Source organism: Pleurodeles waltl, chromosome 6, assembly GCF_031143425.1.
Source record: "Pleurodeles waltl isolate 20211129_DDA chromosome 6, aPleWal1.hap1.20221129, whole genome shotgun sequence".
Lineage (NCBI taxonomy): Eukaryota > Metazoa > Chordata > Amphibia > Caudata > Salamandridae > Pleurodeles > Pleurodeles waltl.
In genome coordinates this window covers 1,222,476,020-1,222,495,713 of record NC_090445.1, presented here as the reverse complement: position 1 = coordinate 1,222,495,713, position 19,694 = coordinate 1,222,476,020, and the positions used below count along the sequence as shown (strand labels likewise).

The 19,694-nt window shown below is 47.2% G+C and overlaps 1 protein-coding gene across 2 annotated transcripts in view; it reads right to left on the bottom strand.

Annotated features, from left to right (window-relative positions):
* Positions 1-19,694, bottom strand: part of ZSWIM8 (zinc finger SWIM-type containing 8) — a 2,332,791-nt gene that overhangs the window by 623,730 nt on the left and 1,689,367 nt on the right. For both annotated transcript variants that reach the window (XM_069240531.1, XM_069240532.1), the window contains exon 22: positions 15,525-15,696. In XM_069240531.1, coding sequence (XP_069096632.1) covers positions 15,525-15,696 — 172 coding nt within the window. The remainder of the gene's footprint in view (positions 1-15,524; positions 15,697-19,694) is intronic.

Sequence of the window (19,694 nt, the reverse complement as noted above, 5' to 3'; positions counted from 1 at the left end):
CCTTGCCATTTAGCAATCAGTTTATGGTCCGATGTAGGTTGCATAATAAGGACCTGTTCATTAGGAAGGAAGGAACGGATTTTGCTTCCCTTATCATAGTAGGACTTTTGCTATTTTTGAGCCGTGACTAGGTGACTATGAACATCTTCCCAGAGGGTTTGTAACTGACCTCTGAGTTGATGGACATAGTCCATCAGGGGTTTCCCTTCTTCCTGTTCTTCCTCCCAGGTCTCTGCAGCCATATCCAGAAGGCTGCGAGGTTGCCTCCCGAAAACCAATTCAAAGGGACTATGTCCCGTAGAGGACTGTTCGTGGGTCCGGATAGCATATAGAACCAGAGGGAGCTTCTGATCCCAGTTCCGACCGGATTCATCCACAGTTTTCCTCAACAGTGTCTTTATTGTACGGTTATATCGTTCTACCAGCCCATCTGTCTGGGGGTGATAGACAGAGGTTCGTAGCTGGGTGATCCCTAATAACTGACATATCTGCTTCATGAGTTTTGACATAAAGGGTGTACCTTGATCCGTCAATATTTCCTGGGGAAAACCAATTCGGGAAAACACTGTGATCATGGCTTGGGCTATTGTCTTGGTGGTCATGCTGGCGAGGGGTATGGCTTCTGGGTATCTAGTCGCATAGTCAACTATGACTAATATGTAGGTATGCCCTTTAGAAGAGGGAAGGAGGGGTCCCACCAGGTCCATGCCCACCCGTTTGAAGGGGGTATCAATAATGGGTAAGGGGTATAATGGTGCTTTCCTGGGCAACCCTGGTTCAGTTAATTGGCATCGAGGACATTGGGAACAGTATCTACGAATCTGAGCGTATATTCCGGGCCAATAGAATTTTCGCATTAGGTATTCTTCCGTTTTTTCCCGAACAAAATGACCTCCCCCGGGTTGATTGTGGGCTAAAAACAGTACGTGAGCTCTAAATGGTTCTGGAACAACTAACTGTTGTTTGGTTTCCCCTTTGACTGTTTTAGTGATCCGGTATAGGAGATGTTTCTTGATAAGAAAATAAGGACCCACCTCATTAGTGATCTCTGTTCGGGCCGAGTTCCAAGCATGGGAAAGGGTAGGATCTTCTCTCTGGCTGCTTTGGAAGGAGATGGGTCTGCTACTAATCTCTGCTACTAGTTTAGGAACATTCTTTGTCCTTCGGGTTTCCTGATACTGTCTTTTCTCCCGTCTTTTCTCGTTTCGCACTCCATTTTATTTTTCTAAATCGTAACCGGTAATATTCCGTATCATGCCCAACCCGCCCCAGGATACTTTTTTTTATCTCTTTATAGGGGATCGTACCATCAGGGTTGGCGGATTGGTAGGCCGTCTGCAGGAATCCTGTAAGCAAGGGGGCCACATACTGACCCCAGCGATCCTCTGGCCATTGAGCAGAAGAGGCTACCCTCTCAAAATTCGTAAAAAATGAGTCTGGGTCTTCCCCTTCTTGGTACTTTTGGAGGACTGAACTGGGAACATTTGGGTGTACCTTACTGGCCGCGATGGTACTGGTTAGTTTTTGTATTGCAGTCTCATGCACTAATTGATTATTGGCTAGTATTGTAGCCTGACTTTTTAACGCCGATTGTAAGGCCTCCCGGTCTTCCTTGGCCTCTCTTTGGTGGGCTTCCCACACCAACTGCAGATGTCTCTGTCCTTCTGCGAGTTGTTTAATTATGTCCTCAAGGGATGGGGCTTCACTCATGATGAAACGCTCGTAAGCCCACCTGAGAAGGGATCCCACTTCTGACGCCACTGTGGTGGGCTGTATTACGAGCGGATCAAGTAGAGTCAAAAGGTTGGGATATTTTTATAATTGAATTTTATTCTCTGTTCATTCACAGGCTATTTCTTTTAATCGTTGCTTTTAGGGTTTTAAGTCTTTGGAGTTTCTCCTTTCCTTGGCTTCTTTCTTGCTCCTAGGTTTTCCCCTTTTTCCGGTCGCCTTTGGTCTGGGGAGGATGGCCGTCTCTCTCTCGGGTTTCGGCCGAAAATGGAAGAAACAAAAAAATAAAGGAATCGGTAAGTACTTCTGGGATACTGGGTGGGGTACGGTGCTCGTGAGGTTTAAGGCAGCATGCGGGCAAGTTCGTGAGGGGGTGGTCAGGGTTGGGCTTTAGGGTAGCTGGGGTCCATAGTGTGCTTATATCCCTTCTTGCCCCTTCCCTTGTCTCTCCTTCACCCTCCCCGTCCTTCCTCCCACTTCCCTGGTGCCTTTCCCCGTAACCGAACCTCCCCGTGATACTCCCGTCCCTAGGAGGGACCGTACCTTGTCAAGCCACGACCCTCCTGGGTCGTGGCGGCTTTCTCGCCTCTCCGGCGTCTCTTCCTTCTCCGGCTCCCGCGTTACGTTGTTTCCTCTGAGGGCTTTTCCCTGGATCCTCGCTGGGATGGCTATCGGGTCTGTCCTCCTCTCTCCGATCGGGGTTTCCTTTCCGCCCGTCTCCTCCCCGTCTCGCGTTCCAGTCGCTCTCCGCTCTTCTCCTCCCTGGTGCTCCGTCGCGCGCTTCCCTTCCGGATCCGCCTCCCTCTTCACTCCGTGTAACCGGAAGTCGTCGACGCTGTAACGACGTGGCGTCTCCCCGTTGCCAGGGGGACGCCACGCCGATTCCATATAGCCGGCCGAAAGATGGCGGACTCGAGGTGAGTGAGACGGGCCCCCTGGACCCGTCTACAGTGACTTACCTATGCCACAGTGTAGGAAGGTAGCCTCTTTCTAGCCTTGTTACCCCCACTTTTGGCCTGTTTGTGAGTATATGTCAGGGTGTTTTTACTGTCTCACTGGGATCCTGCTAGCCCAGTGCTCATAGTGAAAACCCTATGTCGTTAGTGTGTTTGATATGTGTCACTGGGATCCTGCAAGCCAGGACCCCAGTGCTCATAAGTTTGTGGCCTATATGTGTTCCCTGTGTGGTGCCTAACTGTACCTCTGAGGTTCTGCTATCCAGAACCTCAGTGTTTATGCTCTCTCTGCTTTTAAAATTGTCACTGTAGGCTAGTGACTAATTTTACCAATTCTGATTGGCACACTGGAACACCCTTATAATTCCCTTGTATATGGTACCTAGGTTACCCAAGGTATTGGGGTTCCAGGAGATCCCTATGGGCTGCAGCATTTCTTTTGCCACCCATAGGGAGCTCAGACAATTCTTACACAGGACTGCCAATGCAGCCTGAGTGAAATAACGTCCACGTTATTTCACAGCCATTTTACACTGCACTTAAGTAACTTATAAGTCACCTATATGTCTAACCCTCACTTGGTGAAGGTTAGGTGCAAAATTACTTACTGTGTGGGCACCCTGGCACTAGCCAAGGTGCCCCCACATTGTTCAGGGCAAATACCCCGGACTTTGTGAGTGCGGGGGCACCATTACATGCGTGCACTACATATATGTCAACACCTATATGTAGCGTCACAATGGTAACTCCGAACATGGCCATGTAACATGCCTAGGACCATGGAATTGTCACCCCAATACCATTCTAGTATTGCGGGGACAATTCCATGCATCCCCGGGTCTCCAGCACACAGCCCGGGTACTGCCAAACTTGCTTTCAGGGGTCTCCACTGCAGCTACTGCTGCTGCCAACCCCTCAGACAGGTTTCTGCCCCCTGGGGCCTGGGCAGCCTGGCCCCAGGAAGGCAGAACAAAGGATTTCCTCTGAGAGAGGGTGTTACACCCTCTCTCTTTGGAAACAGGTGTGAAGGGCTGGGGAGGAGTAGCCTCCCCCAGCCTCTGGAAATGCTTTGATGGGCACAGATGGTTCCCTCTCTGCATAAGCTAGTCTACACCGGTTCAGGGATCCCCCAGCCCTGCTCTGGCGCGAAACTGGACAAAGGAATTGGGAATGACCACTCCCCTGACCAGCACCTCCCAGGGGAGATGCCCAGAGCTCCTCCAGTGTGTCCCAGACCTCTGCCATCTTGGATGCAGAGGTGTGAGGGCACAATGGACAGCTCTGAGTAGCCATTGCCAGCAGGTGACGTCGGAGACCCCACCTGATAGGTGCTTACCTTTCTCAGTAGCCAAACCTCCTCTGTGGGCTACTTAGGGTCTCTCCTCTGGGCTATTCCTCAGATAACGAATGCAAGAGCTCACCAAAGTTCCTCTGCACTTCCCTCTTCGACTTCTGCCAAGGATCGACAGCTGACTGCTCCAGGACGCCTGCATAACCGTAACAAAGTAGCAAGAAGACTGCCAGCAACATTGTAGCGTCTCATCCTGCTGGCTTTCTCGACTGTTTCCTGGTGGTGCATGCTCTGAAGGCTGTCTGCCTTCACCCTGTACTGGAAGCCAAGAAGAAATCTCCCGTGGGTCGACGGATTCTTCCCCCTGCTAACGCAGGCACCAGACTTCTGCATCACCGGTCCTCTGGGTCCCCTCTCATCCTGACGACCATGGTCCCTGGAACACAGGAGCTGGGACCAAGTGTCTCCCACAGTCCAGTGACCCTTCTGTCCAAATTTGGTAGAGGTAAGTCCTTGCATCCCCACGCCAGACAGTAATCCTGTGTACTGCGTGAACTGCAGCTGCTCGGGCTTCTGTGCACTTTTGCAAGACTTCCTTCGTGCACAGCCTAGCCCAGGTCCCAGGCACTCCGTCCTGCATTGCCCAACTCGCTGAGTTGGACTCCGACTTCGTGGGACCCCCCTTTGTGACTCTGAGTCGACCGCTGTCCTCAGATCTTCTAAGTGCCTGTTCAGGTACTTCTGCGGGTGCTGCCTGATTCTGCTGGGGCTGTGTGAGTTGCTGAGCGCCCCCCCCCCTTCTGTCTCCTCCTCCAAGGGGCGACCTACTGGTCCTTCCTGGGCCCCAGCAGCACCCAAAATCCTCAACTGCGACTCCTGCAGCTAGCAAGGCTTGTTTGCGGTCTTTCTACATGGAAACAACTCTGCATCCTCCAGCACGCCGTGGGACATCTTCTGACCAAAGGAGAAGTTCCTGGCACCTTCCGTTGTTGCAGAATCTGCAGCTTCTTCTACCCGGAGGCAGCCCTTTTGCACCTTCATCAGGGGTTTAGTGGGCTCCTGCCCCCCCGGACACTTGCGTGACTCTTGGTCCCCTATCTTTACAGGTCCTCAGGTCCAGGAATCAGTCTTCAGTGTTTTGCTGGCAGTTGTTGTCCTTGCAGAATCCCCTATCTCGACTTTACTGTCTTTCTGGGGTAGTAGGGTAACTTTACTCCTACTTTTCAGGGTCTTGGGGTTGGGTATCTTGGACACCCTTAGTGTTTTCTAACAGTCCCAGCGACCCTCTACACACTACACTAGGCATGGGGTCCATTTGTGGTTTTCATTCCACTTTTGGAGTATATGGTTTGTGTTGCCCCTAGGCCTATTTCTCCTTATTGCATTCTATTGTGATTCTACATTTGTTTGCACTACTTTTCTAACTGTTACTTACCTGCTTTTGGTTTGTGTACATATCATTTGCGTATATTACTTGCCTCCTAGGGGAGTATATCCTCTGAGATACTTTTGGCATATTGTCAGTAAAATAAAGTACCTTTATTTTTAGTAAGTCTGAGTATTGTGTTTTCTTGTGATATAGTGCTATATGATATAAGTGGTATAGTAGGAGCCTTGCATGTCTCCTAGTTCAGCCTAAGCTGCTCTGCTATGGCTACCTCTATTAGCCTAAGCTGCTAGAACACCTCTATTCTACTAATAAGGGATAACTGGACCTGGCACAAGGTGTAAGTACCCCAAGGTACCCACTATAAGCCAGGCCAGCCTGTGGGAACAAAGGTACAGTTTAGGGAAAGAACACTGGTGCTGGGGCCTGGTTAGCAGGGTCCCAGCACACTTTCAATCATAACTGGCATCAACAAAAGGTAAAAGGTCAGGGGGTAACCATGGAAAGGGAGGCATTTCCGTACACAATCCCCTCCCCCCCAAAAGGAAAGAAGATGAGACTAACCTTTCCCAAGAGAGTCTTCATTTTCTAAGTGGAAGAACCTGGAAAAGCCATCAGAATTGGAATGGGCAGTCCCAGGTCTGTGTTCCACTACAAGTTCCATTCCCTGTAGGGATATGGACCCCATCAACAGTTTAGGGTTTTCTCCTTTCATTTGCATCAGCCATCTGAGAGGTCTGTGGTCAGTTTAAACTGTGAAGTGAGTACCAAAACGGTATGGTCTCAACTTCTTCATGGACAAACCACACCAAAGGCCTTCCTCTCAAAGGCACTTGAATGCTGCTCCCTGGGGAGTAACTTCCTGCTAATAAAAGCAACAGGCTGTTCAACGCCATCATCATTTGTTTGGGACAGGACTGCTCCTATCCCATGCTCAGAGGCATCAGTCTGCACAATTAACTGCTCTGAATAATCTAGAGCTTTCAAAACTGGTGCTGAACACATACCTTCTTTCAGTGTGCCAAAGGCCTATTGACAGTCCAAGGTCCAGTTACCTTTCTGGGCATTTTCTTGGAGTTAAGTTCTATGAGGGGTGTCACTATGGATCCATATCCCTTCACAAACCTTCTATAGTACCCAGTCAAGCCAAAGAATTCCCTGACTTGAGTCTGGGTTTTTGGAGCTCCCAGTCCAGAATAGTCTTGATCTTGGGTTGGAGTGGCTGAACTTGGCCTCAACCTACAAGGTGTCCCAAGTAAACCACAGTACCCTGCCCTATCTGACATTTGGATGCCTTGATAGAGAGGCCTGCTGCTTGCAGGGCCTGCAGAAACCTTCCTCAGGTGGACCAGGTGATCCTGCCAGTTGGAGCTAAAGACAGCAATATCATCTAGATATGCTGCACTATAGGACTCCAAGCCAGCAAGAACTTGATTCACCAACCTTTGGAAGGTGGCAGGGGCATTCGTTAAGCCAAAGGGCTTAACAGTAAACTGATAATGCCCATCAGGTGTAGAGAATGTTGTCTTTTCTTTTGTTCCAGGTGCCATTTTGATTTGCCAGTACCCTGCTGTCAAGTCAAAGGTACTTAAGAATGTGGATGCACCTAATTTGTCAATGAGCCCATCTGCCCTTGGGATGGGGTGAGCATCTGTCTTGGTGACAGAGTTAAGCCCTCTGTAGTCCACACAAAACCTCATCTCTCTCTTTCCATCTTTGGTGTGAGGTTTGGGGACCAAGACCACTGGGCTAGCCCAAGGACTGTCAGAGTGCTCTATCACTCCCAACTCCAGCATCTTGTGGACTTCCACTTTGATGCTTTCTTTGACTTGGTCAGACTGTCTGAATATTTTATTCTTGACAGGCATACTGTCTCCTGTATCCACATCATGGGTACACAGGTGTGTCTGACCAGGGGTCAAGGAAAAGAGCTCAGCAAACTGCTGGAGGACCTTCCTGCAGTCAGCGTGCTGTTGGCCAGAGAGGGTGTCTGAATAGACTCCATTTACTGAACCACCTTTAGGGTCAGTGGAGAGGAGATCAGGGAGAGGTTCACTCTCTGCTTCCTTGTCCTCATATGTAACCATTAACATGTTTACATCTGCCCTGTCATGATAGAGTTTAAGGCGGTTAACGTGGATCACCCTCTTGGGGGTCTGGCTAGTGCCCAGGTCCACCAGGTGGGTGACCTGACTCTTCTTTTCTAGCACTGGGTAAGGGCTACTCCATCTGTGCTGAAGTGCCCTGGGAGCCACAGGCTCCAGAACCCAGCCTTTCTGCCCTGGCTGAAAATCAACCGTAGCAGCCTTTTGGTCATACAACTACTTCTGGAGTTGTTGGCTGGCCTCAAGGTTTTTGCTTGCCTTTTCCATGTACTCTACCACCCTAGAGCGGAGAACTAGTACATAGTCTACTACATCTTGTTTAGGCTCATGGAGAAGTCTCTCCCTGCCTTCTTTTACAAGTGCCAGTGATCCCCTTACAGGATGGCCAAACTGAAGCTCAAAGGTGGAAACCCTACTCCCTTCTGTGGCACCTCTCTGTAGGCAAAAAGCAGGCATGGCAAGAGGACATCCCATCTCCTTTTGAGTTTTTCAGGGAGCCCCATGACCATGCCCTTCAGTGTTTTGTTAAACCTTTCTACAAGACCACTGGTTTGTGGATGGTATGGTGTGGTGAACTTGTAAGTCACCCCACACTCATTCCACATTTGTTTCAGGTAAGCTGACATGAAGTTCGTACCTCTGTCAGAAATCACCTTCTTAGGAAATCCCACTCAGGTAAAAATACCTAGGAGTGCTTTAGCTACTGCAGGAACAGTAGTGGACCTAAGGGGAATTGCCTCAGGGTACCTGCTAGCATGATCCACTACTACCAAGATATATTGGTTCCCTGATGCTGTGGGAGGTTCAAGTAGACCCACTATGTCCACTCTCTCAAAGGGGAACCCCACCACTGGAAGTGGAATGAGTGAGGCCTTTGGATGGCCACCTGTCTTACCACTGGCTTGACAGGTGACACAGGAGGTGCAAAACTCCTTAACCTTCTGGGATATATTGGGCCAATAGAAATGGTTGACTAATCTCTCCCAAGTCTTGTTTTGTCCCAAATGCCCAGCAATGTCATGGGCTAAGGTCAGAATGAACTCCATAAACTCCTGAGGCACTACCACTCTCCTAGTGGCACCAGGTTTGGGATCTCTTGGCTCAGTGTAAAGGAGTCATCTTCTAAATAGACCCTGTGGGTTCCACTGACATTGCCTTTTTCTTGCTCAGCTGCTTGCTGTCTTAGGCCTTCACGAGTGGGACAACTCTTTTGTCCCTTACACAGCTGTTCCCTTGAGGGTCCCCCCGGGCCCAAGAGCTCAACCTGATAAGGCTCCAGTTCCATGGACTCAGTTCCCTCAGGCCCTGTTCTGTGCCCTTGTCTTGATACACACCAGTTCAGGGATACCCAGCATGGCTGCATGGGTCTTGAGCTCTACCTCAGCCCATGCTGAGGACTCCAGATCATTCCCTAGCAGGCACTCTACTGGAATTGCAGAGGAGACTACCACCTGTTTCAGGCCAGTGACCCCTCCCCATTCTAAAGTTACCTTTACCATGGATGGACTTTAGTTTGATTATCAGCATTAGTGACTGGATATGTTTGTCCAGCCGGGTACTGTCCCGGGGAAACCAGTTTGTCTGTCGCCATAGTGACACTGGCACCTGTATCCCTCAGGGCTTCTACTCTAGTCCCATTGATCAAGAGCTGCTGTCTGTATTTTGCCATGTTAGGCAGCCAGGCAGCAAGTGTGGCCAAATCCACCCCACCCTCTGAGACTAATGTAGCTTCAGTGTGGAACCTGATTTGCTCTGGGCACACTGTTGATCCCACCTGGAGACTGGCTATTCCAGTACTAACTGGAGTAGTATTTGGTGTGGGACTTTTCTTTGGACAGGCCTTGTCTCTAGTCCAAGCTGTCTACAGTTTTGACACCAGGCCTTCTTGGGATCAGAGTTTTTACCCTGATACCCATTTGTGGACTTTGAAGAGGCTCAGGGCCCACCCTCATGAGCAGGTTTTTGGGGCCCTGTAGAAGACTCTTTACTTTTGCCATTGGATGTCTCACCACCCTTCCCCTGGGGAGGCTTTGTGCCCCTTTCTTTTGGTCACCCCCTGTGGAAGTCTTGGTCACACTAGTCTAGACCCAATGGTCTGCCTTCTTTCCTAATTCTTGGGGAGAAATTGGACCAAGGTCTACCAGGTGTTTATGTAGTTTGTCACTGAAGCAATTACGTAACAGATGTTCTTTCATAAACAAGTTATACAGCCCATCATAATCACTTACACCAGTGCCAGTTATCTAATCATCCAGTGCTTTGACTGAAAAGTCAACAAAATCAACCAAGGTCTGGCTCGAGGATTTTTGAGCCCCCTGAACCTAATCCTGTACTCCTCAGTTGAGAATCCAAAGCCCTCACTCAGGGCAGCCTACATGAGGTCATAATATTCTGCATCTTTACCAGAGAGTGTGAGGAGTCTTTCCTACACCTTCCAGTGAACATTTCCCAAAAGAGAGCTCCCCAGTGAGATCTGCTTACTTTTCTGGTTGCACAAGCCCTCTCAAATGCTGTGGACCACTTGGTGATATCATCACCATCTTCATATTTAGTTACCATCCCTTTGGGGATCTTTAGGATGTCAGTATTATCTCTGACCCTATTTAAGTTGCTGCCACCATTGATGGGACTTAAACCCATCTCTTTTCTTTTCCTTTCTATGGCTAGGAGATGTTTCTCCAAAGTCAATCTCTTGGCCATCATGGCTAGCATGATGTCCTCTTCATTGAGACTGTCCTCAATGCTCACAGAGGCAATGGACTCCCCTGTGGACGAACCAGGCTCTCTGACTATGATTTTTGGAGTCAGGGTTCTGGGAACCCTGTCTTCCCTATTTAGGACAGGAGGGAGGAGTTCTTCCTCCTGTTCACTAATTTCCCCATCTGAAGGAGCATCCTCCAAATCAGAGGGGTGGTCCCTTGTGAACTCTGCCAAGAGCTCCTGAAGCTTTGCCTTGATAGGGTTGGACCCAATCTTTATCTTTTTTGGCTTACAGAGAGACCTTAACTCTGTCATCCCCAGAAGCATGTAAGGTGTGAGGTTGCATTCCATCACTGTCTCATCTGTGTGACTCTATATCACTCTAAAAGTTGGGATTACTTTTTATGGATCTAAAACTACTTCTAGAACGTAAATCCAAACTTTTACAAACTTTTAAATCTAAAAGAAATGCTAACAGGGACTTACACAAGGCCCTAGCAGGACTTGAATGTTTTAAAGAAAAATTGTCAAATTGCAAAAATCTATTTCTAATGATAGTTTTTTTTTGGGGAATTTTAGTCGTGTGATCAGATACTGGCTGAGTTGTCCAGCAAATGCAAAGTCTTAGACCCCGCCTCTGATCCACCAATGTAGGAAGTTGGCTCTGTATCTACTATCTCAAAGTAAGAGATAGTGTGCACAGAGTCCACGGGTACCCCTTAGAGGTTGACAGTGGCAAAATTAGATAATACTAATGCTCTATTTTGTGGTAGTGTGGTCGAGCAGTAGGCTTATCAGAGGGTAGTGTCAAGCATTTGTTGTACACACACAGGTAATAAATGAGGAACACACACTCAAAGACAACTCCAGGCCAATAGGTTTTTTTAATACAAAAACATATTTTCTTAATTTATTTTTAGAACCACAAGATTCAAATTTGAGGTAAGTACATACAATGCAAGGTACTTCACACAGATAAGTATACACCTTTGACTTAAAACAGTAGTACACACAGTTTTGGTTAAAATGGCAATAAGCTATTTTAAAAGTGGACACCGCAAAAATCAACAGTTCCTTGGGGAGGTAAGTTTTGGTTAGTTTCTCAGGTAAGTAAAGCACTTACACAGTCAGTCTCCTGGGCATAGGCAGCCCACCGTTAGGGGTTTAAGGCAACCCCAAAGCCACAGCACCAGCAACACAGGGCCGGTCAGGTGCAGAGGTCACAGGAGGGCCCAAAACACACAGGCGCCTATGGAGAACAGGGGTGGTCCGGTTCCAGTCTGCTAGAAAGTACCTGCGTCCTCGGGGAGCAGACCAGGGGGGTTTTGTAGAGCACTGGGTGGGACACACACAAGCACACAAAGCACACCCTCAGTGGCACAGGGGGAGCCAGGTGCAGTGTGCAAAGTAGCCGTCGGGTTTGCTATAGAAAGCAATGGAGGGATCCGGGGGTCACTCTGGTGATGCAGGCAGGGCACAGGGGGGCTTCTCGGGCCAGCCACCGACTGGGCTAGGATGAGGGCCACCTGCTGGTCACTCCTGCACTGGTAGGTGGTTCCTCTCGGTCCTGGGGGCTGCGGGCGCAGTGCTTGGTCCACGCATTGGGTTCCTTTGTTACCAGGCAGTCGCAGGGAGCCTCTGGATCCTCTATGCAGGCATCGCCGGGGGTGCAGGGAGGTCGACTCAGGATGTCCACGTCGTTGGAGCCCTCTCTGCAGTGTTTGTTGTCCTGAACTTAAGCCGGGGGAGTCAGGTGCAGAGTGTGAAGACTGACACTTCTGCCGGGAAATGAGTCTCTTTAAAATAGTTTCAAAGTTGCAAGTTTGTAGCTGTTTCTGAACAGTGCCGCTGTTCTAAGGAGGTTCCTGGTCCTTTGGGTGCAGGGCAGCCCTCTGAGTCCACAGAGGTCGCTGGTCTGCGGGATATGTCGCTGTGCAGGTTCTTTGAGTCTGGAGACAGGCCAGTAGGGCTGGGACCAAGTCAGTTGTCATCTACGTCGTCTCTCTTCTTCTTGTAGGTTGCAGGAATCTGATTTCCTGAGTTCAGGGTCGCCCCTAAATACTGAATTTAGGGGTGCGTTTAGGTCTTGAGGGCAGTAGCCAATAGCTACTGCCCTGGAGGGTGGCTACAGCCTCTTTGTGCCTCCTCCCTGAGGGGAGGGGGGCACATTCCTATTCCTATTGGGGGAATCCTCCAAAACCAAGATGGAGGATTTCTAAAGGCAGGGGTCACCTCAGCTCAGGACACCTTAGGGGCAGACCTGACTGGTAGGTGACTCCTCCTTGTTTTCCTGATTATCTCCTCCGGACTTGCTGCCAAAAGTGGGGGCTGTGTCTGGAGGGGCGGGCATCTCCACTAGCTGTGATCTCCTGGGGCGCTGTAACAACAGGCATGAGCCTTTGAGGCTCACCGCCAGGTGTTACAGTTCCTGCAGGGGGAGGTGAGAAGCACCTCCACTCAGTGCAGGCTTTGTTCCTGGCCACAGTGACAAAGGCACTCACCCCATGTGGCCAGAAACTCATCTGATTGTGGCAGGTTGGCAGGGAAATGGTCAGCCTAACACTAGGATTCGGACTGGCATGCAGGGGGCATCTCTAAGATGCCCTCTGTGTGCATTTTACAGTAAATCCCACACTGGCATCAGTGTGCATTTATTGTGCTTAGAAGTTTGATACCAAACTTCACAGATTTCAGTGTAGCCATAATGGAACTGTGGAGTTCGTATTTGACAGACTACCAGACTATATACTCTTTATGGCTACCCTGCACTTACAATGTCTAAGGTTTGGCTTAGACACTGTAGGGGCATAGTGCTCATGTAACTATGCCCTCACCTGTGGTATAGTGCACCTTGCCTTAGGGCTGTAAGGCCTGCTAGAGGGGTGACTTACCTATACCACAGGCAGTGGGTTAAGGGCATGGCACTCTGCGGGGAATGCCATGTCAACTTAGTCATTTCTCCCCATCAGCACACACAAGCTGTGAGGCAGTGTGCATGTGCTGAGTGAGGGGTCGCCAGGGTGGCATAATACATGATGCAGCCCTTGGGGACCTTCCCTGGCCACAAGGTCTTTGGTACCATGGGTACCATTTACAAGGGCTTAACTGTGTGTGCCAAGGTGTGCCAATTGTGGAAACAATGGTACAGGTTTTGGAAAGAACACTGGTGCTGGGGCCTGATTAGCAGGATCCCAGCACAAAGTAGCATCACTATCAGGTGAAAAGTGGGGGATAAAAATGCCAACAAGGGCACTTTCCTACACAAGCCCCTCCCAAATGAAAGAGGATGAGACTAACCTTTCCCAAGAGAGTCTTCATTGTCTAAGTGGAAAAACCTGGAAAGTCCATTTGCATTGGCATGGGCAGTCCCAGGTCTGTGTCCCACTGAAAAGTTTAGGGTTCCCACCTTTCATTTGCATTAGTTATCTGAGAGGTCTGTGGTCAGTTTGAACATTAAAGCGAGTACCAAACAAGTATGATCTCAGCTCTTTCAGTGACCAAAGCACAGCAAAGGCTTCCCTCTCAAAGGCACTCCAACGCTGTTCCCTGGCCACAGGGCCCTTGGTACCAGGGGTACCAGTTACAAGGGACATATCTGTGTGCCAGGGCTGTGCCAATTGTGGGAACAAAGGTGCAGTTTAGGGAAAGATCACTGGTGCTGGGGCCTGGTTAGCAGGTTCCCAGTACTTATTAAATCATAACTGGCATCAACAAAAGGCAAAAGGTTAGGGGGTAACCATGCCAAGGGAGGCATTTCCCTACACATGTCATCATATAATGCTGCTACATAGTTTCATAATTGGAGAATTAGGGTAGTCACAACTGAATACAATATGAATTGAGTCCCACCAAAATATTTTCTCTCCATCCCGATCACTCATCTTCCACACCAAAATGCTCTAGCCAGGTTCTCCAAAAGTTCTTATATTTAGTGGGCAACCCAATAATAGATACAGATTAATTACATGTGGCACATCTCTCCATGCCTGACACCACTTTGTCAATGGGGAGTTCTGTGTACTGAAACAGTGTTTTGTTGTGTCTAGCTTCCCTATCAGAAATAAGATTCCCAGAAACCTAAATTCGTGTCTGGAGCTTACCCTCTCCTTCACTATGCCCAGAATGGCAATCTTGGGGTCAGCTCGATTGGTTCCAATCTCCCTCCAGTAAAGATATGGATATTTCAGGAGATGAGCAGGTCAGATGTGAGAAATTGCTGTTCCCATCCCCTCGCTTGGAACAGATGGGTGGGGGAGACAGGTTTGCCCATCTTTTTTAGATATGGGGGTGTCATATAATCTCTGTAGCACTTTGAATTGGATCAGCTGAATGCATGAAGATATTGCCACCTCATGCAAGGTAATTTCAGCTTCTGCCCAGCCTTTGTTCTCAAGCGCCCCAACCTCTTCCTCCCATTGCTGCCTCAATACTTTAAGGTAATCTGGTGTGTTAATGCCCATTACAGTCACAAATCTGTGCATTTGCCAAAAGGTTCCAAAGTTGAATTTGCGGAGTTACCTCAACCTAGGCTGGAAACAAGCAAGTATATGTTTGATCTGTAAATAGCTATAAAATAAGGTTTTATGGAATTCTTTCAATATTGTGTCATATAATTCAATAAGAATACCTTCCCAGATGCTCTTTAATTCTGATATGCATATGAGATCCCACTGTCTAAATAATATTAGAGACACAACCTGAAGGAGCCCACCACCCTATCATAGTTGGGTCTACCACATTAGCTTATCATGCCACTCAATCCAATGCAAGGCCTTGTGCCATGCATCCGACACCACTTTCGAAGGTGGTGGGAAGGAGTTAAGAATTGAACTCCTGTACACGTTCCCTAGAAGACTTGGCCCTATGAGTAGATGTAGTTCCAGTGTTATTGCTGGGTCTTCTCCACCATTAAACAGCCACTTGTTAATTACGTGGAGTTTTGCCACCAGTAATAAAGTTGCAGATCAGCCATTGCCAGGCCTCCATTGCCTGTTGGGCGTATTTATTTGACGTGATTCGTGGGGTCTTCCCATTCAGAATAACCGCCCGGGCCTAATTCTTTTTGTGTACACCCTGTATTATTTGTTTGTCATTTATCAGTGTATTTTTGACTAGTCCTTTTTGACTAAACGTTGAGTTTGTCATTTGACCCACAACGGAACAGATGTAGCAAATGTGATGCATTTGGTCAAACAGATGGTGTACAGACGTGTTGCAGTAAATGTGATTTTAAGTTATTTTGTTAGAATAATTTTCTCACGGAAGGTTATGAAATAGCACAGACGGGAGAAAGAATGATGCGAGTACTTCATTGAAATGACTGAACGAGAAATTGGCTACGTCAAAGAACTCACTTGTTACATTTGAAGATAGTGATATTCCCCCAGTATCAGTGTGATAAGGGTGCACGGCAATCTGTGTCATTGATGGAACTGGCACCCCTGGAAAAGAAACCGCTGTGGCAGCAAGAGACGGCGTTGTCACAGAATAGGGAAACTGGGCTCCAATAAAAGCAGGGTGGACACCCTAAAAGTAAAAAATATATAATTAATAAAAGAATACCTCACAGCATAGTACGGTAAAAGAGAAGCACAGTTGTTTATTTGTTCTCTGCCATATGTGTCTTCTTTCAATTCAAAACATCAGAATGTTTCCGCGATTGGGCTGAATCTTGGAACATATTTGAACAGCAAACATTTCGGTTCACAAAATGATCTTTAAAAAAACACGCATTTATAAAGCAACATTTTAGGCACATTTTAATACAGCCAATTGAAATTAACTGTGGACATATTACAATACATTTGTGTGAAAATAATCCAATAGCTGACCCCCAAAAAATGATAAATGCGAAACATGTTGACCCCCTTCGTTAGGGATGGTCTGGTAGTTCCCCACCCCTTCTTCTAAATACTCGTGGGAGAGAGTGATTGACCATTGTCTCTGTTTCACTCTCTTGATCATTTTTAATCTTGGCCTCAACCCCTCTTATGGATTAATAAAATTGTTACCCTTTGTTTCGGGTTTGTGAGCTAATTTTAATCTTTAGTTTGACTCTCCTAGCTTTTCCTTTTCCAAACTCACTCTTGGGGTCTTGGAATCATCGAGAAAAGATCTCCGGCAAAGAGCCCCCCCTTGGGGGGGTGCCCGTCAGACATTGCAGCGCCGGTCTGACGAGGAGCAACTCCGATGATGAAGCATTCTTGCTCCTAGAATTTAGGACTCCTCCGTATCCTTTCACCTATTTCTCCTTTGGAACAGAGTATCTTGTTTATTTTTATAGAATTAACAACGGGAGGGCACACACTGGACCATCATTCCTCCCTATCCCCCTGTTTATTATTCTCCCAGTTAACCAATGTAGACAGCTTTCTAATCTTCAGATCGTTCAAAACTAATCCAAACTGAAAAAATCATAGCACCAACAATGCCACCAGCTACTTGTGAAGTACTAAGTCTGACTCTTCCATTAACCACTAGTCCCTTATCTATTTCATCTACATGATAAACCTTGCGAAACACTAAAGCTAAATAGCAGCTACGTAAACAATTTGCAGGAGGTTGAAAAACAAGCATTCTTCCCACACACATGAACTCCAGGAACAACAGGATCCTTTCTCACAATTTTCTAAACTCCTATAACTTCCAATCTCTGTACACAATCCAAATTTAACCACAAATGTATTAAAGAGGTTACATAATCACAAGTGCTCCTGTGTGCTGCACTTTAAACTACCGCTATTTCAGCAGACAGCTCCAATACACCAAGCAGGTCTATTACATAATTCCCATTTCTAACTGGAGATCTAAAGGAAGTCATATAACCTCACTGGGACCACAAATGCCTGAAATCGTGGACTACGCAAACCAATATTAGCTATCAGTACAGACTGTGGTTAGAGATACAGCAAGCTCTAGTAAGAGTGATCAGTTCAGCCACCTGTGTGGAGGATACACTGCACAAACAACTGGAGGCAACCACTACACCTTCTAAGGTGCACATGGCATGAGCTCCCCTCAGAAGTCCTCGTTCATCTCTTAAATAAGAGCTGTCCACAAACAGAATACAATTGGGCATTTACAGAGGGACATCTCAAATGTCTGGTCTTGGCGTACAATTCTGCAACATCTTGTCAGTCATGGCTAGCCACATCATTATCTTCATCAGACACAGGGAATGACAACAGTGTGGCAGGTTTGAGGCAAGTACATCTCCTTAGCGTGATGTTATTGGCACCAAGTATCACTTGCTCATAATGCGTACCCCACAGCAATACCTTCATAGCGGTGAATGCTCACCCCAACTGCAGCCACTGTCTTTAGGCAACCTGGCAACGCTGCAGCCACAGGGACAGATGTATAAAAAAATATGCAACGGAGTGCTTCGATTCTCCATGGATTTATTTCAGTACAGTCAGGACCACCCTTCCTGTTCGTAGCGTTATAAGACAAAATCCTTCTCATACTCTTGCGCTTTCCTAGGGCCAGAACGTGACAGCAAAGTTCTCTCAGCTTGAGGACTGAACATATGCATTTGTTGTCACAAGGTAGTAAATCAGACTCACCTTTGTGTGTAAGCCTTTTTAGAGGCTTGGCCATTACAGAAAATTGGAAATCCACTGAAAACAGTAGTCCACCATTCCCATGAACATCCTAACTTTGCTTTGTGTCATGGGAGGGTTCATTGTCAGAACGTTAAAGATTCTGTCAATTCACCTTTATAGCCCCCTTCTCAATATGATGTCCCAAATACACAACCACCTTCTGAAAGTATTGTAGTTTGGTAGGGTAACATTTGTGACCATTTTGGGGTAAGTGATTCAACAATGCAATAGTGTCTTGTCTAAGTGCATCTTGGGTTACCAACGCAACAAGTAGGTTGTTGTATTGTACCAGGGCTGAGCTGCAAAGCAACTGTATGGTCTACAATTTTTTTTCAGTATTTGATTAAAGATTGAAGGACTCTCTGTATGCCCCTGTGAACTTGGCAGCATGCCATAATTTTATTTTGGAATCCGAATGCAAAAAGGAACTGACTTCCCTCATGTAGAAGAATAGAAAAGAATGTTCGACGCAGGTCGAGACCACGAACCACTCAGCGTCGAAAGGTATTTGGGAATGTATCACAGAAGGATTTGTATCACGGGACAACATGGGATAACAATAGTATTGAGCTTTCCTGAGTCCTGCACAATTCCTCACCTTTTGCTTGGTTTCTGAAAACTCATTGTAGGGGAATGCAGGGACTCCATGGGATCTCTTTTAAGATACCTTGTTCTAGCATGGATTAGATCACTGGTGTAATTCCAGCCACAGCTTCTGGTGAGAGTTTGTACAGGATACTCTCCATTTTGCTTGATGGATATTCTTGTCACAGCTCCGATTGCCCCCATCGCCCCATGGCTTGTTCGTTACTGTAAACATTCACCTTGCATTAGGTATGCACATGAGATGCGTTATCAGCGTAATTCTGATGCAGAGCTATGTTAATGTGAACAGGTGACAGACATTATAGAGACACTATGATACTATGGCAGAGGTATTGTGATGCTACTGATAAAAATGCCATGCAGCCAGTGATAAAGACACTAATGACGCATACTGATGCAGGGATTATTGGCATACCGTAGGCTGAAATCAGTGAGAGCCAGGAGTCAGTGTGTTATAAATTTTCCCACCGTGATCAGGGCAATCGCATAATTGTATGTTTACTATCACAGAGTGTGACCATGCCCGCCCAGATTGCCAAACACAACACGGTCTAATACCGCAAGAGCAGGCAAGATCTCAGCTGCGGCAGTGGTATAAGTAGTGGCCCCACCCTTTGCCAACCGCTTGCAATTGTGGTTCAAGGAATAAGCGGAAGCAGTGGTTCTCTCCTGCCAAAATCCTCCAACCGATATGCGGCCTGTGAGTCAGTCTTGCAAGAGCAAGCCCTAGCTACAGTGCGGAACAGGTAAAAGGCTGATTGCCCTCTTTGTTGTACAAGACTGTACTAATCACTATTGTTTAAGTCGAAGAACAGTGTGAGACACAGTGGTTAAGCATGGAATAACAGTACTGAGCCACAGGAGTGTGGTTAATGTCAAAACCTGATGACCAATGTGTACAAGTAACTTTTCAGTTAGAATTCTGGTGGATTGATTACAAGGCACCAGCAAGACATTGAGAATAAGTGCTAGGTAAGAAACTCTTGGGCATTAAACAGACCACATTGACTGTGTAAACCATGTCAACTGTTTTCAAGTCTAATAATACTCAGATGCTCGTATGAGAAAGGCTATGTGGTTACTACTCCTAAGTGAATTGTGTGAATTCCCTAATGCTACATTTCTGAATACGAATACCAAGAATTTGACTTCAAAGTTAATGAACTTCCTAGTTGAAAGCATCTCAAGACATTGATGTTTATTCTAGTACTTGTGTCAGAAAGCAAGGATTCTCCTATCTACGAACACCATATGACTCCCAGATTTATCCACAGTTAAGAAACTGAATTACAAGTGTAAGGTATATAGCACGGT